General features: G+C 45.7%; 1 protein-coding gene across 1 annotated transcript in view; it reads right to left on the bottom strand.

The window, feature by feature from the left end:
• Positions 1 to 4156: 4156 nt before the first annotated feature.
• The window catches only part of PPFIA3 (PTPRF interacting protein alpha 3), a 49274-nt gene continuing 36626 nt past the window's right edge, over positions 4157 to 16804 (bottom strand). The window contains exons 20-28 of the mRNA XM_044444731.1: positions 16136 to 16336; positions 15929 to 15991; positions 11553 to 11728; positions 10278 to 10375; positions 9952 to 10127; positions 9248 to 9316; positions 8979 to 9150; positions 6860 to 6934; positions 4157 to 4563 (exon numbers count right to left, since the gene is read on the bottom strand). Coding sequence (XP_044300666.1) covers positions 6876 to 6934; positions 8979 to 9150; positions 9248 to 9316; positions 9952 to 10127; positions 10278 to 10375; positions 11553 to 11728; positions 15929 to 15991; positions 16136 to 16336 — 1014 coding nt within the window. The 3' untranslated portion in view covers positions 4157 to 4563; positions 6860 to 6875. The remainder of the gene's footprint in view (positions 4564 to 6859; positions 6935 to 8978; positions 9151 to 9247; positions 9317 to 9951; positions 10128 to 10277; positions 10376 to 11552; positions 11729 to 15928; positions 15992 to 16135; positions 16337 to 16804) is intronic.

Raw genomic sequence — 16804 nt, 5'->3', positions numbered from 1 at the left:
ATCACAGGTGGAGCAACTACAAAGCAACAGGGGCTGACTTCATCTGCAAGTCATTGTTCTCACCTTTTGAATGTGATCCTGAATTGTGCAGTTGCCTTTTATCACTGCCTTGCTTTGGTTTTCTTTCTATTCATCCCTGAATTTGTGCAAGGGACACCAAACAGTCTGGGGAATGGCATATGTCGATGGTGGCACCTGGGACCGACTGGCACTGGCCGAAACAGAGCCTGTTAGGTTCAAAAAGCCACAGAACAGAGCCAGAGAAAGGTCAGCTTCTGAAGGCAGATGTGTCATACTAACACCTCTCATCTTGAAGGTGCTCTCAAAGCAAGCAAGAACACTTAGGGTGGCCATGTTTCCTCTTTAACAGAAGGCAGTCCTCTGTTTGAATTTTGACAAAGAAAGCTCTTCCATGTAGCCTCTATCTGTCAGACTGAAAAAAAGAACCCACCACCTTTAAAACTGCTTTTGCCCATCATCACTTAGCATCTGGACAGGTAGGCACACAGGTCACAGTCCTCCACACTCAGGTGAGATGTGACATATTTCTATTTGAATTGCAATAATATCTAAATCTGCATCTATACATATAAATTAGCATATGGAATGTTTAATGCATATTTATATCCTCCCTTTTGCAGATACATCTCTTTCTGCGGCAATTTTTACATAGCCATTCTTCTTGATGCTAGTGTGGCCACAGACTGCGTATTGGGCAGATACAGCTTTAGCAGCTACAGGAGAGCTAGCAAGATGCCTTTCCTTATTATGCTAGGAGGACTATTTGTAGAAAAAGGGCTTCTGTGGTTCAGATTGCCTAGAAACTTTTGTTTTGCTTTCTCTTCATCTTGTGTTTTGTTTTGTTTGGTAAAGCATATCCGTGTGCCTTTTCAGTGGAGCGCAGCTCCTTATTCCCAAGGGCACGACCTTAAGAACATAAGAATATAAAGAAAAGCCATGCTGGATCAGACCCAAGGTCCATCTAGTCCAGCACTCTGTACACATGGTGGCAAACCGGCCGCCCACAGGATCCCTCAAGCAGGGTGGGTGCAAGGCCTCCTCCCGTCCAGCTCCTCAGCAACTGGTTATGCAGGCAAGCCACCTCCGGTATAGGAGAAAGCACATGGCCTGCAGGGGTAGTAGCCACTGATACTGCTCCTCCCTCATGAATTTGTCCAATTCCTTTGTAAAGCCATTCAGATTGGTAGGCATCACCACTTCCCATGTGTGAAGAACTATTTCTTTTTATCCTAAACCTCCCACAGCTTCATGGGATGAACCCAGGTTTGAGTGCTATGGGAGAGAGAAATGTATCCCTCTTTCTCCACACCATGCATTATTCTAAACTATCAAGTCTCCCCTTGCTCCCCCTTTTTCCAATTGTCATAGCCACTGTTTATAGGGGAGCTGCTCCAGCTGATATTTTCCATTGCTTTTCTCTGTAGCTTTCCCATCTCAATGATGTCTTTTCAGAACTGAAAACAATGTTCTAAGTGTGGTCGCACCAAGGATTTTTATAAGGGAAGTTAAGATTTTGTCAGTTCTATTTCCTATTCCATTCTTAATGATGTCTAGTGTGGAGTTTGCCTTCTTTACAGCATCTGAGCACTGGGCCAACATTTTCATCAAGCTGTCCATTACCCCAAGATCCCTTTCTTGCTCAGTCACAGCTAGTTCTGATCCCACTGGAGTATACTTGAAGTACAGATTTTTTTGTCCCAATATGCATTACTCTACACCTGCTTGCATTGAACTGCATTTGCCACTCTGATGCCCATTCTCTCTGCTTGGAGAGATCCTTTGGAGCTTTCACAGTCACCAAAATGAAAGGGGTTCAATTCAGGGACATGGTGTGGGGGAGAGGGAAGGTTAAACCTGGTGTGGAGAACATCAAGTCCCAAATCCTAATGGCCCACACCTTGCTCCCCAGATGGCCCCACCCCATTTGATGGCTTCCTACTTTGGGTACAGCCCCCCCCCCCACACCCTGCTCCATTCTAAAGGGCTGAAATGCCTCATCTGAGGCTTGTTCACTGGCTATTGGCTGTCAGAGCTTTAAACCCAACATACGCAATGAGGGAAGGCGCCTCCTGCTCCTTTTTGCTCCACTTTTTGGATGCAGCCCAAAGCTCCCCCAAATGGAATTCAGTCCTAGGGCTGAAAGAGGTATCCCAACACCTAATTTAAGCCCAGTATCTTAGTGTGAGAAAAAGGTTCACACTCTCAGCTGCCTTCCAGGAGGCAGTCTGTTTTCACACAGTACACTGAACTAGCTCCACCTTTTGGTTCTATTTAGGCCTATCTGAGCATTCTATGTGTGAATTAAGCAATTGTGTGAGGAGAGGGAGCCCATGAAGCAGCCTCACCTCTTCCACTGTGGCATTTGTCATCCCCTACCCATGGAGGGTGGCCATCTGAAGAGGAGAACTTCCCATATACGTGCGGCCTCCTTTATCCACATCTAAGAATGTTTGAATACAGCTTCTGTCCCTGGTCCTATTATGCTTAGGACAGCAATGCTGGCAGAACACTGGTGGTGCAACAGGCTTTAAACACAGGTGGTGTCTGGGAAAGGAACTGTCTTATTTTCCTCAGACCACTAAAGTACAGAAGCATTTAAGGCATTTATAGACAAACAGAAACAGAATGTGGGATATTGTCCAACAGAAAGAGAGAGATGCTTCAGCCAAGATTTCATTCCGTTCATAAAAGAATGCTTGCTGTTGAATTAAACAAAAGTCTGTAGATCTTAGAAAACGTTTTCAAACTTTTTTCTTTTCTTTTTTTTTAAACATTTCCTGTCACTCACCCCACTTCAGCCCCTCCTTCTCCCCCTCACCTCGAGGCACACCGGAGCTGAGGCGGCCAGAAGGTTCTCCCCTTCTGCACCTGCTTCTTGCTTGCCCCTCACAATCTCCCTGATATATTTTTTGTCAAGATTGTATTTTTCTCCCCCCTCCCCACTTTCATGCAAAATGACCCCCTTTGGTTTGCCCCTCACCCCCGCACACCCTCCCCAGGAAAAAAATCCTTAAAAAAAAACCCCAGAAGGCAGAAAATATAAACATCAAATGAAAACCATGGGCGTGCAGAGGGGAGGGGGCAGGGGAAACAGGACACATTATTAAATTAACAGAGAACTTGTAACGGCGGTCAAAAAAAAGAAAGAAATTCAATTTACACAAGATTCCACAGCACAGATATACACAGAAAATACAACTCTTATATTACAGTAGTCTTGGTGGGGGGTCTGTGTGCCATATTGTAAAAGTCCAGAGTTCTATTGCCGGTTCCATGCTGAGAGTTCCCCATTCCATTCTGAGCATCTTAAACCTGAAAGCCGCACTTCTCCCGCTCCTTCCACAGGGGGGTGGTGGTGGTGGAGGTACCACACTTCACCAGAATCCGGTTTCATCCCACCACCAAGCTGGATCAATCATTTCTCCAGCAGCTCTACGCCAGCACTGGGAAGTTTGGGACATCCCAGTGCTCCCAGCTTTCTCATTGCACAATTCCAGGTCCTTCTCCTAGGAGGAAAAGGGAGCTGCAACTTGGGGGCTGTGGAGAAAAACAGGGAGTGTGTTTTTAAAAGGGGTCCCCTACTTGTGCCAAAATGTGTACACAGACTTCCCCAACTCAGAAGTCAGTTCAGCTCTAAGGAGCAAGATGCTGCTAGGAGTGGAACATGGCTCTTTATCCATTGCTTCTCTTCTCATTCCCCATTAAGAGTTGGGAATTCAGAGCAGAGGAAAGAAAACTGGTCCTATTGGCTCCCTCTCCCCCATACATATTGTTGGTAGATGCATGGGGAAGAGGCAGAGGGTGGGCGGAGAGAGAAGGGAATTGAGAGAGAGAGAGAGAGAGAGAGAGAGAGAGAGAGAGAGAGAGAGAGAGAGAGAGAGAGAGAGAGAATTGGGTGTTCTGCAGCACCCCCCTTCTGATTTCTGGCAATCATGAGGTGAAACAGGAAACACCTTTGTAGCAGCAATGCAAAAAAAAAGTGCTGATGGAACACTTAGGACCTTTGAGAGGGCAGGGAAACAGGTTGCCTGGGTGATGGGTGAATTGGTCCAATCCGTGGCAACAGGAAGGCGAAGTGAATTGCCCACCCCTCACCCACTGGAGAAAGACGGAAATTTCAGGCTGCAGCTGAGTGGGGTAGGGTGCATGGGTGGGCGGACGGGCGTATATTATTTTCATTCACATTCTTATGCCCCTGCCCGGAACAACAACAACAATAAATAGACACTGGGGTTGAGGCCCACTTTCCCTGCAGAGTGCAGGGAGGGACCCACTCCCCAGCGTGAGTCCCTTGAGTTCACCAGTAGCCACCAGCCACTGCTGCTCAGGAGGAGTGGGGAGGCCCTTTCCTTCGCTCTCCAGCATCCCCATGTGCTCCTGTACTCCTTCTTTACAACAGCAGCGGCAGCGGCGGCGGCAGCGGCGGAGGCAGCAGCAGCTCCTCACAGTCTGGATTGGAGCACATGATGAGGAAGGAGGGGCGGCAGCAGCAGGGAGCCCTCCTGTCCAAGGCAGGGTGGCCAGACACACCCAGGACAGTAACTGAAGAGAGAAGAGAGAGGGGAAACTAAGAAAAGAGCCTTTTCTTCAGGCAAGACTTGTGTTTGGCTCAGTTTGCACAATCAAAGCAAGCCACCATGGTTTAATTCCCCTGATTACACACACCAGTGCAACTTGTCCTGTTGCTTGAACTTAGGTGGCATGGCTTGTTTGGCATGGAGAAACAACACTCAAATACTTCATAACCCATCACTCAAACAACACTCAAATAACTGTAATCCTGCCCCATGAGGGGGTTATTTGAGGCTGCCACCCCAAACGAGTCATGCTACCTGGATCTGGACAAGCAAAACAAACTGTGCCCAATCCCCCTGGCATGTGTGGGGGATTAAAATAAGATCCTGTGGCCATGGTGGATTCTTTGACCATGCAAAGCAATCCAATTTGTCTGTGTGCATACAAAAAAGATGTTAGAGACTGCCAAGATCCTAAATGGGTGGGCATTTATTAATTCAATTAGTTATTATCCAATGCTTCCTCCAAAAAGCTCACAACATCATACACTGATTCATGCCCAATTTTATTCTTAAAATAATACTATGAGGGGGAGTTGATTGAGAGAGAGCATGAGAGCTTCCTTGGCCCAAGGTCACCCTGGGTGCTTCATGACTGGAAGGGCCTTGAACCCAGATCTCTGTGGTCTGCATACAAATCACTACACCATACTGACTCTCTCAAGCATGATATTCCCCTGATTCATTTTCTTGCCAGCAGGACTGGAAAATTAGAAAAAAATACATTTAATTTATCCAGCGTAGGCCTTTCTTTTTTTGGCTTTGCTTTGCTTGCTTGGTACATGCTAGGAAAGTCTGCCATTTCATGCCACTGCAAAGTGTAAAAGATGCTTTAGAAAGGAGAGCAGTTTGACCAGAGTTTTGTTTGTTTGCCCCATGCTAAGTAAGTAGATTATTTGCTAAGAAAAACCTGCATTCCGTCCCCCTACATAAGTCATAAAAAAATTGTATTGTTTATAATTTATGTTGTAACTTTTACTATCTGACATTATATATTTGTTTGTCGTTCATACCGGCTAGAAGCTATGAAGGGCCCCATCTCCAACCCTGATGGTTGTTGCTAAGCATTTTAGTGTAATTATATTTTTGCCCTTTGGGGGCATTTGGGAAGTGGGCAAAATGCAATTTACTCCTCTCCACACATGAACAATGGCACTCAGTGCCAAGCTTCTGAGGCAGCCTTCCCCAGCCGGGTGCCTTCCAGATGTAACAGACTACAACTTCGATAATTCTCAGCCAGCATAGCTAAAGGTGGGGGTGAAGACATCTGGCTGGGGAACGCTGTCCCAGGGATACATCACAAGTTGTTTTCTCCTACACAAAAGATGAAAAGGAACCTCCTCCTCACTTGGAAAAATGCTTGTGTCTTTCCAAGCATTTTTTCCCCAGTTTCCTCTCCACCTCTCTCCCATAATTCTATCTCCTTCTGTATTTATTTTCTTGCTCTTTCTCCCCTTCTTGCAAATATGTCTGCCTCCAACTCCCCTTGTTCCAGCCTCTCACTGACATCTTCAATGCTTTCTGTCACGCTGAGAACCTCTGTCTCTGTCTCTCAACCACTTCCAATCCCCAGTTTTCAACCAAGCCCCACTACTTTTGCTTACATGTGCTGCATTTTACAGCCAGCCCATCCATATAGTCTCATTTCTCCTCTCTAGCATCCCCTAATCTAACTATTTTAAGGCCAAATTAGAGGTTATCTGGCAAATATATGATTCCAACATGTTTGTTGAGATAATGGAGAACTGAAGTTGGGGGGGAGGGGGTGCAGTTACATGGGTGAGGCTGTTAACCCCTTGTGTACCTGCCAATTTCTCCTTAAAGATGCTGCTCCTCCCACTTACCATCAACCCCCAGGGTGCCACTTCTCCCCAGGATTACTTCCTGTTTCAGAGGTCAGCTAGGAAGAGAAAAGCAACTTTACAAATATTAGTGGAGGGTGTGTGGATTTACAAGGGACAATGGGTGGCACTCTCTTCTCCCTTGCAAGGGCTCCTTTCCCTCACCAGTGACTTGCATTAGCATCACAAGGGAAATATAGGATCAGGGACCCCCTATGTTCTGATTTATATTCAGTTTGATCCTTACAGAGGGTAACCTTCTGTCCACTACATCATGCTGAAGAGCTGAGGAGAGGAAGTCATCTGAGGACAGGGTACACCACTTCTGGGTGGCTCACTGTTTGTTTGTTTGTTTGTTGTTCTGCACAGTGCCCAATGCCCTGTTCGTGTTCAGTCAGTGGCAAAGCATTTGAAAATACTGACCTCCATTGTCTTGGCATTAACAGGAGTACGTTCGCACTGACATACTGTCTGTCCGTTGGCTACCTAATGAGTTCCCTGGGAGAAGAACCAGGAGAGTGGGATGGGGGGAAGAGGAAGATGACAAAAAAAAGGGAAATAAATCATACATTATAGGCCTCAGCCTTGAGAACGTTCAGTGATAACACTCTAACAAGCCAAATGGGCAGCCTGAACTGTTAATACCCAGATGTGTCAGCCCAGGGAACAGTCTTGACCACCCACAGATTTTCTCCTCCCAGATCCACCTGTCTTATTCTGTGGTGCCAGAGTAGAACAGAGCTAGTAAAGAGTTGTGAGGTGCAATAATGGAAGACATAACACACAGGATTCATTCTCAGAGCTAAGCTGCAGAGGTGTGAGGAATGCCCCAGCAGAAGAATGAATGTTACTGCTCCAACTCCGAGGCAGCTAAAGGGCTTCACAGGAAGTGTAGAAAAGGTTTGACTGATTGCTCAGAGGGTGGAACAAAGGGGCCAAAAAATTGGTACTGATTACTGAACAGAAAGCACAGCCAGCATGGGGGGCAGGTCTTTGCTTCTTCTTGTTGCGGACCTGGGAGGTAGGCTAGGACAGCTTAGGACTGGATGTTTTCCAATGAGGGCATGTAATTGACCAATCTAAAGCTTTCCTGATGGGTTAGCTAGGTGGGTGGTAGCATGCCAATTAGACAGACATTTGTCTGTGCCCTCTAGTCACAGAGAAATATTCCCTTTAATTAAATCAGGACAGTGTTGCCTGTACTGTCTGACTCCTAAATTATGCAGAATTCCAGAATCTTAGCCTTGTTCTTCACAGCTATTTCAAGCAGAGTCTTCTGAAATAAAAATGGATTCCTGAGCAAAGGTGCCAGGGAAACAGTCAATATATCCATAGCCCAAACTACATGTGACCAGAGTACAAGCGTATTGGAAGCTCTTGTGGAACAAAAACACTTGCACATGCTCAGAAGCACTCTCCTCTTTTCCCAACCTAAAAGTGAAGAGCAGGGAATAACATGCATGTGTGCATAATACATTTTGTTTTATTGGAACTATGTAAGGTGCATGGACAATGGATTGCACCCAATAGTGCCCTACTGCTAACATAATGTTATGTTAGTGTCAAAGATAATAAAGTTTGAAAGATGAAATGAAAGATGTTTCATTGAAGACCAAAACCAAGATCAAGATCATCCACACTTTTGTATTCCTAGTTACTATGTACAGGTGAAAAAGCAGGTCAGTGAAGGAAACTGATAGGAAGAAAATTGATACGTTCAAAACACAGTGCTGGAGGAGAGCTTTGCAAATACCCTGGACTGACAGAAAGATGAAGAAATGTGTCATAGATCAAATCAAGCCATTTTCTCTAGAAGCAAATGGATGAAGCTGAGGCTGCCATACTTTGGACATATCATGAAAAGGGAAGACTCACTGGAGAAGTCCATCATGCTAGGGAAAGTCAAAGGCAGATGAAGAAGAGGAAGACCAAACATGAGATAAATCAATTTTATAAAGGATGCCTTTGACTTTCCCTAGCATCTTGAATCTTCAAGAACAAAGCAGGGCTGTCAAGGACAAGACATTTTGGAGGGCATTTATTCATAGGGTCACCTAAGTCAGAGGCAACTTGATGGCACATAAAAACACCACCACAATTACTTATTGGTATGACAGATTTCCCCAGAAAACTAATTACATCATCATCATCATCATCATTATTATTACATTCTTTATACTGCCCATAGCCAAAGCTCTCTAGGCAGTTGACAGCAATAATCATAGAATCATACACTCAAGTCACCCATCCCACTTCTGCCCAGGCCTGACCCTGCTTAGCTTCCAAGATTAGGCAGGATCAGGCACTTCAGGCTACATTAGCAAGCACTGTTGGCCTTGTGTAGAGATCGTTGATTGCACAATATTGTTTACATTAGAGATAGTTAACTGCTGGATACTGCCCAATATTTACATCAAAGGATTGCATGGAAATGTTAATAACACAAAACCCGCATCCCCCATCCAACCCCACACCCTGGATCAAAATGTAGCTCCACTAACAAGTACAGGAGAGGATTTCCCAACAGAAATAACTCACATACCCTCTGGCTGCATCTTACGAAGCTGCACCCCGGGTGAGGTAATGGAGGCCACAGAGGCTGTGCGGAAATTGGCTGGCAGCATCTCGGCTGAGTCAGGGCTGACGCCACGGAGATCCTTCTCCCGAAACATCTTCCGCCAAGATGGGGAACGACTGAAGGTCTTGGCACTGTCCTGGTGGGGGAAGGGAGGACACAAAGAGGGTGGATGGACATGCTTCAAGTCAGAATATCTTGCGAAGCTGGAAAATCTAGGAAGAGAAGCATCTCACCTCATCCAGCCGTCGGTCTGTTCCCATGGTGATGAGGTTCCCAAATTCTTTTTCCAAAATCTGCCGAGCCTAAATAGAAATAGAGCAAGTTTATTCGTGCTCCCTTTCCCTGCGTCTCCACCTTCCTTTTTCCCAGTGTGTCAGTCAAGGAAGGAAAATAGACATCTGGGTATCCTGCTGTCAGAGCAATATGAAGCATGGCTATGGAACTCACAGTGCTGATAACTCTCAAATAGCATGAAGAGCCTTATGAGAAGGATCTGAGAAGAGAGATGCAGGCAGGCAAAAACCATTTCCTTGCTCCCACTGGACTGTCCTCTCCCCTGCCCCCTACAGGACCATCACACCACCAACTGCCCCGTGGATTGGATAGTTACGAATTTTCATGTTTACTATTGCTTTAGAATGGTCTTTATTGATGCATCATTCTTCTATTTGTAAGCTGTCCTTGGAAGGATTTTATTCTGAAAGGCAGGATATGAATAACTAATAGAGTAAAAAAGGGAGGCCTGGTCTGTGTGTGCATATATGTGTCTTCTTCTAAGCTGATGGTCACACTATAGACATTGGCACATAAAAGAAGACCCACTCCCAGGAATGGCCAATGCTCCGGGCTTCCCACCCACCCTTTTCAGGGATGCCTTTCATTTTGTCCTGGCTTCTTCACTTTCCTTTGCCCAGCCTTCCCAATGCCTGCTCCTGACCTGTGTGTTCTGGGTAGGGATCTGCAGCAGCAGGGCCAAATCATTGCAGTCAAAGGTGTCATCCAGGGCAAGAAGAGCTCCATGCACCCCACTCTCCACCAAGTTGTTGGCAAATTCCTTCAGTCCAATCATTTGCACCCAGCACATCACGCGCTCATTTGACCAGACCATCACATCTAGAGAGGGAACGGGAGGTGTGGGTAGAGAAGCAGAGCCAGACTTAGTGCCAAGTACAGTCCCCTTGATCCACCTTGTTGTGCCAATGCCATCCCAATTCCTGGCTTCATGGATGCTGCCCTTGGGCTTGCTTCCTGTTCCGCATCTACCTTTGATTTGGTTCTGGCTCTCTTCCCGTCTTCTCTCCAGTTCCTTCCGGTCATAGTTAAGACGCTTCAGGCACATAATCCCATAATGAAGGCTCACCCTGAGGGAGGTTCAAGCAGAAGTGATACCTAAGAAATATTGTAGCATAGAAGCTAAGAACTAGGTATGGATAAACATACGATGCTTGAGTTCATTGAAGTTCTCCAAATGACCCTTTAAAGCTCGGTTCATGTGGTTCACATACTCAAATATAAAGCTTCTTTTTACCCTCAAACAGAAAAAATGTATATTTTCATTTTGAAAAATGCATCTTAAAATGTGCACTTTACCCCATTTAGCAAAGCATGAAAATGCGTATTTTTCAGACAGGTTTACAAGTTCAGAAACAAACAAACAAAAATGCCCACATATTTGTGTTTGAGGTTGTGAGCGGAGCAAGCATTGCTCAAGCATTTTGCAAGCAGAAACAAACATCTTATACATCCCTACCCAAGACAAGACCTGCTGCAGCTACCAAGGGATCTTGGCAAAGTGCCCTTTAGTGGACTCCCTCCTACACTGGGTGGCCACAGTGGGTTTGCATGGAGGTAGCAGCAGCACTCAGATCAGCACTGGACAACTTGGTATGGGAGCTGCCATTTACATTTCCCAGAAGGCCCCTGGCATCAAGCTGCTCTGTGGCACTGTGGAGAAATTAAAATGGCAGCTCCCATAGCTAGCACCATTTGGGGTGCTTAACACGGAGCGTAGGGCAGAAGTTCAGAGCCCCATTCAGTAGAATGAGTAATAGAGCCCTCAAATACCACAGGCCAGACTTATCACACTTTTTCATATGTCAGATAGTGGAAATCACATACAGAATCTACTAACTGTGCCCTGGGAGTGTGTCCTACAGGGGATCTGGAAGCTGTCTGAGCATGCCACATGATACCTGGGCTAGGAGAGTGAAGAACGGATGAATTCTTGGTTCAAATCTTGCCCTTCCCAAAGCCTCAGAAAAGTCCCTTGAAGGTTTCTGGCTGTCCAGTGTTAAGGCCAAAGGGAACAAATTAATTTCAGGACACACATTCCTCAAGGCTACTCTACACACCCTCATGAAACTACAGTTCCGACAATATCCTTCTGAGAGTGGAATCGTAACAGCTGTCCTTTACACACAGCTAAGGCCATAGTTCTTTGGCATGTACATAAGGCAGGATTATGCCCTTAAAGTTACATTGGTGTGCTGCAGATCTATGCCAGATGCACTGAAGGCTCTAGCACTTGGTCCTTCTCACCTGTGGAAGCTGTCAACCATTTTGAGCTGACCCCGTAATTCCTTTTTGTTGAGGTGGTCCAGCATCCGGGCGTCGACTAGTGACTCCATGAAATAGCTGCGGTACTGAGGCAAGCCCAAACTGGGCAGCCAGTCATTGCCCACCCACTCATGGTTCATGTCGCCGTACGCCAGGATCTGTTCAAAGTAGGGAAGGAAAGATACTGTGAGGAAAAGAAAGGCACATGCACACCTGCATACACATAGCCAGAGGATTCCTTTCCATTTACCTGGCCAAATCATTTCTGGACATTAGTTACTCAATGCAGACTACCTGAATGTGCATTCCAACATTCTGCCTTGTGTCCATTGCAGCAATTAACTTAAGGTTTTGAACAAATGAACATGGGCTCCAGATCCTCATTCAGTCACAAAACCTGCCATCTCCTATCCCTACTAACCCCAAAAACGTGTTGCAAGGATAAAATGGGAAAGACGGGCTTTATATTTGTTTGGAAGGAGGACATATTCAGAGTCCCTAACTTCTCCCCTGCCTAGTCCTCCTGGGGTCTTTTTCTGGTTACCCACCTTCTAAGGCCTTCTATGCAGTCACAATCCCAGGCCCTTTCTGTGGTGGCATTCCAACTGAGAGGAAACCTCCCCAGGAGTAGATACTTAGTGCAGCCATTTTCTCCTTCAGGTTCCAAGTTAGCATATTTATCTTCTTGAATAGTAATAATATTATTTTGCTGCCCACTTACTGTCTCTTACTACTGGTTCAGAAGCTGTAACTAATGCAGAGCACAGCAGCTCAGGTGCTGACAAGTAGTAGCACTAGCTCTTGTATGAGCCCAGGCCTAAAGGATCTATACTGGTTGCAAATTTGCTTCCAAATCCAACTCAGGGTGTTACTGTCAGCACAGAAAGCCCTTTCACCACCTTAGGTCTCAAACATCTGGAAAGATACGTCCTCCTCTATAGACCAGCCTGGTGGCTAAGCTCATCACAGCATATCCTATTACCCTATTGCTGCCTTGGGAGGTTTGCTACACAATGGTACATGATAGGGCCTTATCTGTAGTAGCCCTAAAGTTGTAGAATTCCTTCCCTCTGGCACATTTACTCTATGCATTTTGCTGGCAAATCAAGACACACCTGCAAATTGAACTTTTGATGGTGGTTTTATGATGTTTGATATTGCTGTATTGACAAGTATGTGGCCCACTGTGGGACTGTAAGGTGAAGGGCAGGCTATAAATGCATAATACATTAAATAAATAATACAACACACAGGCCTCCACCATCAAAGAGAGGCTCCCTGAACGTTTTAGTTTTGCAGAATACAAAGACATATGAAAATGGGACTGTAGCTCAGCAGCAGGCTTGTGCTTTGCATGCAGAAGGTCACAGGTTCAGTTCCTGTGATCTCAGGTAGTGCTGGAATTGAACAAAACTGAACTAAATGGACCGATAGTGTGATTCAGTCTAGCACTTGGAAAAACTCAGTGACGGAGCATGCACTTTTGAACCCAGGACCTGCAGCATGCAATCCCCAGACAGGCAGGAAAAGACTCTTGCCTGAAATGCTGGAGTTTCACTAGCTTTTATACTCTAAGTACATCCCTTCCTGTGTTCTTACATTATTTTGTACTCCTAAATTATTTTTGTTATTTCATTGATACTCCAGCTTTCTTTCATGGAACTCAAGGTACCACACCAATAGGATTCATAGAAACATAGAAACAGAGTGAATGAGAAGGGGTCTCCCAGGCCATCTAGTCTGCCCCCCAGCTCCAGCTGGCTCCATTCATGACATGCCCACCACGTGCATGTCTAGCCTATCCTTGAACACCCTCACCAATGGGGCTTCAACCACCTCCTGTGGAAGCCCATTCCACACCCTCGGGGTCCTAACTGTCAGGAAGTACTTCCTGGCATCCAGATTGAACCTTGGTTCCTAGAGCTTTGCTCCACTGGAATGCGTCCTGCCCTCCAGTGCAGGCGGAAAAAGGTCACGACCCACCTCTGCATGACACCCCTCACATACCTGTATGTCACTAACAAGTCCCCTCTGAGTCTCCTCTTCTCCAAGCTGAAAAGACCCAGTTCCCTCAGTCTCTCCCCTGCAAACCAGCCACCATCGTTGTGGCCCTTCGCTGCATTGCAATTCTGCAGGAGTTATTCCATCCAATAATTTGGCCCTGCCTTTAGCTGGATGGCAACACCTTGTCCCCTCAGAGCATGCCCTAGGCATTCATTTTTCCATCTGAATGCAAATGGAATCAAAGCAAACCCCCCTCCAAAAGTTCGCAAAGAACTTCATAAAGTCCACCACTCTCAAAATTCCACCCACTTGTTCTTCAGATTCATATCTTAATACTGATGACTTTTCACCTTCTAACTCCTTGTACACTCAAAGTTACAGAGTTACTGGGTGTCACAGCACAACGGAAAAAGCAGATGGTTGGATAGTTTACATTTGTGCTTCTCTTCACTTCCACTGCTGATGTTGGCAACCCACCAAGCACTTTGCACTCCCTGAAAGATCTTTCACCATAAGAAGCCCATCTCACACCAGGAACCTTTGGGGCAACAGAGTCACTGACATTGAGAGCATTGCCTCCCCTCTGGCCATTTTTTGGCATGGTATGTTTCCCCGCCTTTGCTCAGACCAATGAAGTGATATGACTTGGGCCATGAGGAAGAAGGAGAAGAAGAGAACAGAACCTGGGCTGGGTGCAAGAAAGATGACTCCAGAAAGATTTCATAAAAACATTTTGCAAACAGCCATGCCCTCCACAGGATTTGTTTTCAACATGTCACCCGTGGTTGCCTGAGTTCTCTGTGCATTGGGAACTTGTGCATCATAAGGGAGATGAGCAATTTTCCCCTTCACCCTTTCCTCCATCCCCAGAAGCAGAGCAAACACACCCATTGTACATGCATTTTTCTTCTAGTAATAATGTGCCAAGCTGCTCTCACGGAACATCCCACCCCATCCAATCACAGATGGCCACCCAGAAGGCAGAAAGAACAGACAGACACTCACAATGCAGTGGAAGGGACAAAAGAAAGAAAAGGATGCAGAAGGGATCCTGGCCATCCTAGCTTGCTTTCTTTGTCCCAAAACACCACTGGTACTAATGAATGGTTTCGCATATCAAATGCAGCTGTGCTAATAATTCTGTTCAAACAAAACATCACACAGAGCATCCTCAAACATGCTCTGCAGTAGGAAGCCCCTTGAGCTAAGGGAAAATGCCCAATGACTTCAGTGGAACTGTTGATTCTGTGATGGGCTAAAAATGGAGAATCCACACAACTGGAAACAATGAGCACTCAGGATATTTGCAGCTGCTCCTAGTGGCTGCCCTACCCTCTGAAACAGCAAAACAACAACAACAACAACAACATCTCTTCACACACACTCACCTTGTTTTTTTTAACCTGTTTTACTGTATGAGACACCTCGAAAGCTTTTTGTTACAGGGGGCATATATAAATAAAATAATATATGCAAAGGCATGCAAGTAAAGAGAGGGCCAACAGGCAAATCCCTCCCATACCTGCTCCCAGCTGATTTCCTTTGTCTCCTGGATAGAGGTTAAAGGGAAAGCAGTAAGGGAAGCAGAAAGGAATTGTTAGGCAGGATTAGACACAGTCAGTTCACAGACACACATGCCACCATCACTGATAGCTCAGAGTAAAAAAGAAGAGTCCTATCACTGCAAGGGATTTATTTACACTTGATCTTACATCAGCCCTGGTGTAGGAACCTTGTAGTAATAAAATGGATTGTACCACTTCAGACAATGGGTGGCTCCCAGTTTTGGAAATGTCAGTAGAAACCTAACACATCAGGGAGGGAACTGAGATAAAACCTTTTCCCTTGAGGTAGTTAATCTTTGACATGCAGGTTGCCTGCTTTATTTATTTATTTATTTATTAATAAACAAATAAATAAATAAGAGGGCCACTTAAAAACACCATCATGTAAAGTGAAGTCACCCACTACACTGCCTCCTTTTGCTGTGCCTGGAGACCAGGCCTCAGGCTGACTCACTTCTGAAGAATAAGCAGCAATTTAGGGGGATCCCAAAGGCCACTAGCCTGAAGGAGGAAAAGTGGGAGCTAAGAACAGTTGTCAGAGACTCTCTGAGAGATTAAAGGTGCAATTCTATACATATTTAGACAGGAAAAAATACATGCTTTTCCTGTTTAAAAATGCATGGGATTAAGCCCTCAACTACTTACACTACTGTCAATATCTTCGAGATACCAATGTTCCATAGATTTGCATAACTCAAGTAGCAAAAGGCATCACTTAAACTGCATCGTTACAATCCCAGAAATAACCCCAACAGGAATAAGGACAGTGCACATGGCAGCACAACTTACTGGCTTTGTTGTGGCTGTGAGAGATTCCATCTCTTCATGCGTCATCCACACATTTCCGGTAGACTAGTGAGAAGAGCAGCAGGGGTGGGGATGGAGGAAGAGATGGCTATTAGTATTAAAAAGGGGGTGAAGCCTTTCAGGGATACGAATGGGTGAACTCAGCACCTCCTCCATTAGGGGGCAATGTAAGAAGCAGTCCTCGCTTACTGTACGGGATGTAGCAGGAGCAGAGGGGCTGGTAAGCGACACCATCTCTTGAATGGCGAGGCGGAGCTTCAACCGGTGCAGGGGATTGCTGATACCAATTTCTCGTTGGATTTCTGTGTCTGACAGGTTAGCCATAATGGCACCACTCTTCACGTTGGCCCGGCAGGCAGCCACATACCAGGCTGGCATGCCGACCCACAGCTGGCGAGAGAGAGGGAAAGAAAGCCGGAGGTTAAGCAGACATTGTGCTTGGGCCGCTCCAATGGAAAAGGGCCCCCTACACTAGGGATGCTGAATCTTGTTCAGCCTGAGGGACAAATTCCCTTTCAGAAATGTTCCCAGGACCACTTTTCCAGTGGTGGCTGGGGCAAAGGGGTTGGGGCCCAAACACCAAATATACAGGCATAATTATTCATCTTTAAATTCTTACTGCCAACAACCAAGTTTTAAAAGTGGCATTTCAATCATTCAGGATGTTTCAGAAAAACTGCACAGAATTGGGAAACCACCAAACAATCAGTAGCTCAGGAAAAGAGACATACTGGTACATGCTGGAAGGCTGGACTTGGGACCCCAGGAGAACTGGATTTGGCTCCTGATCCTGAGTTTCTTTTGTCAGTGGTTGGGATCAAATGGACACTTTTAAGTTGCCTGCAACTACATATTCCA

Source organism: Varanus komodoensis, unplaced genomic scaffold (genome assembly GCF_004798865.1).
Source record: "Varanus komodoensis strain SLA01 unplaced genomic scaffold, ASM479886v1 scaffold45, whole genome shotgun sequence".
NCBI classification, from domain to species: domain Eukaryota; kingdom Metazoa; phylum Chordata; class Lepidosauria; order Squamata; family Varanidae; genus Varanus; species Varanus komodoensis.
Note: the sequence above shows the minus strand (reverse complement) of the source record. Positions and strands in the feature narration are given on the sequence as shown.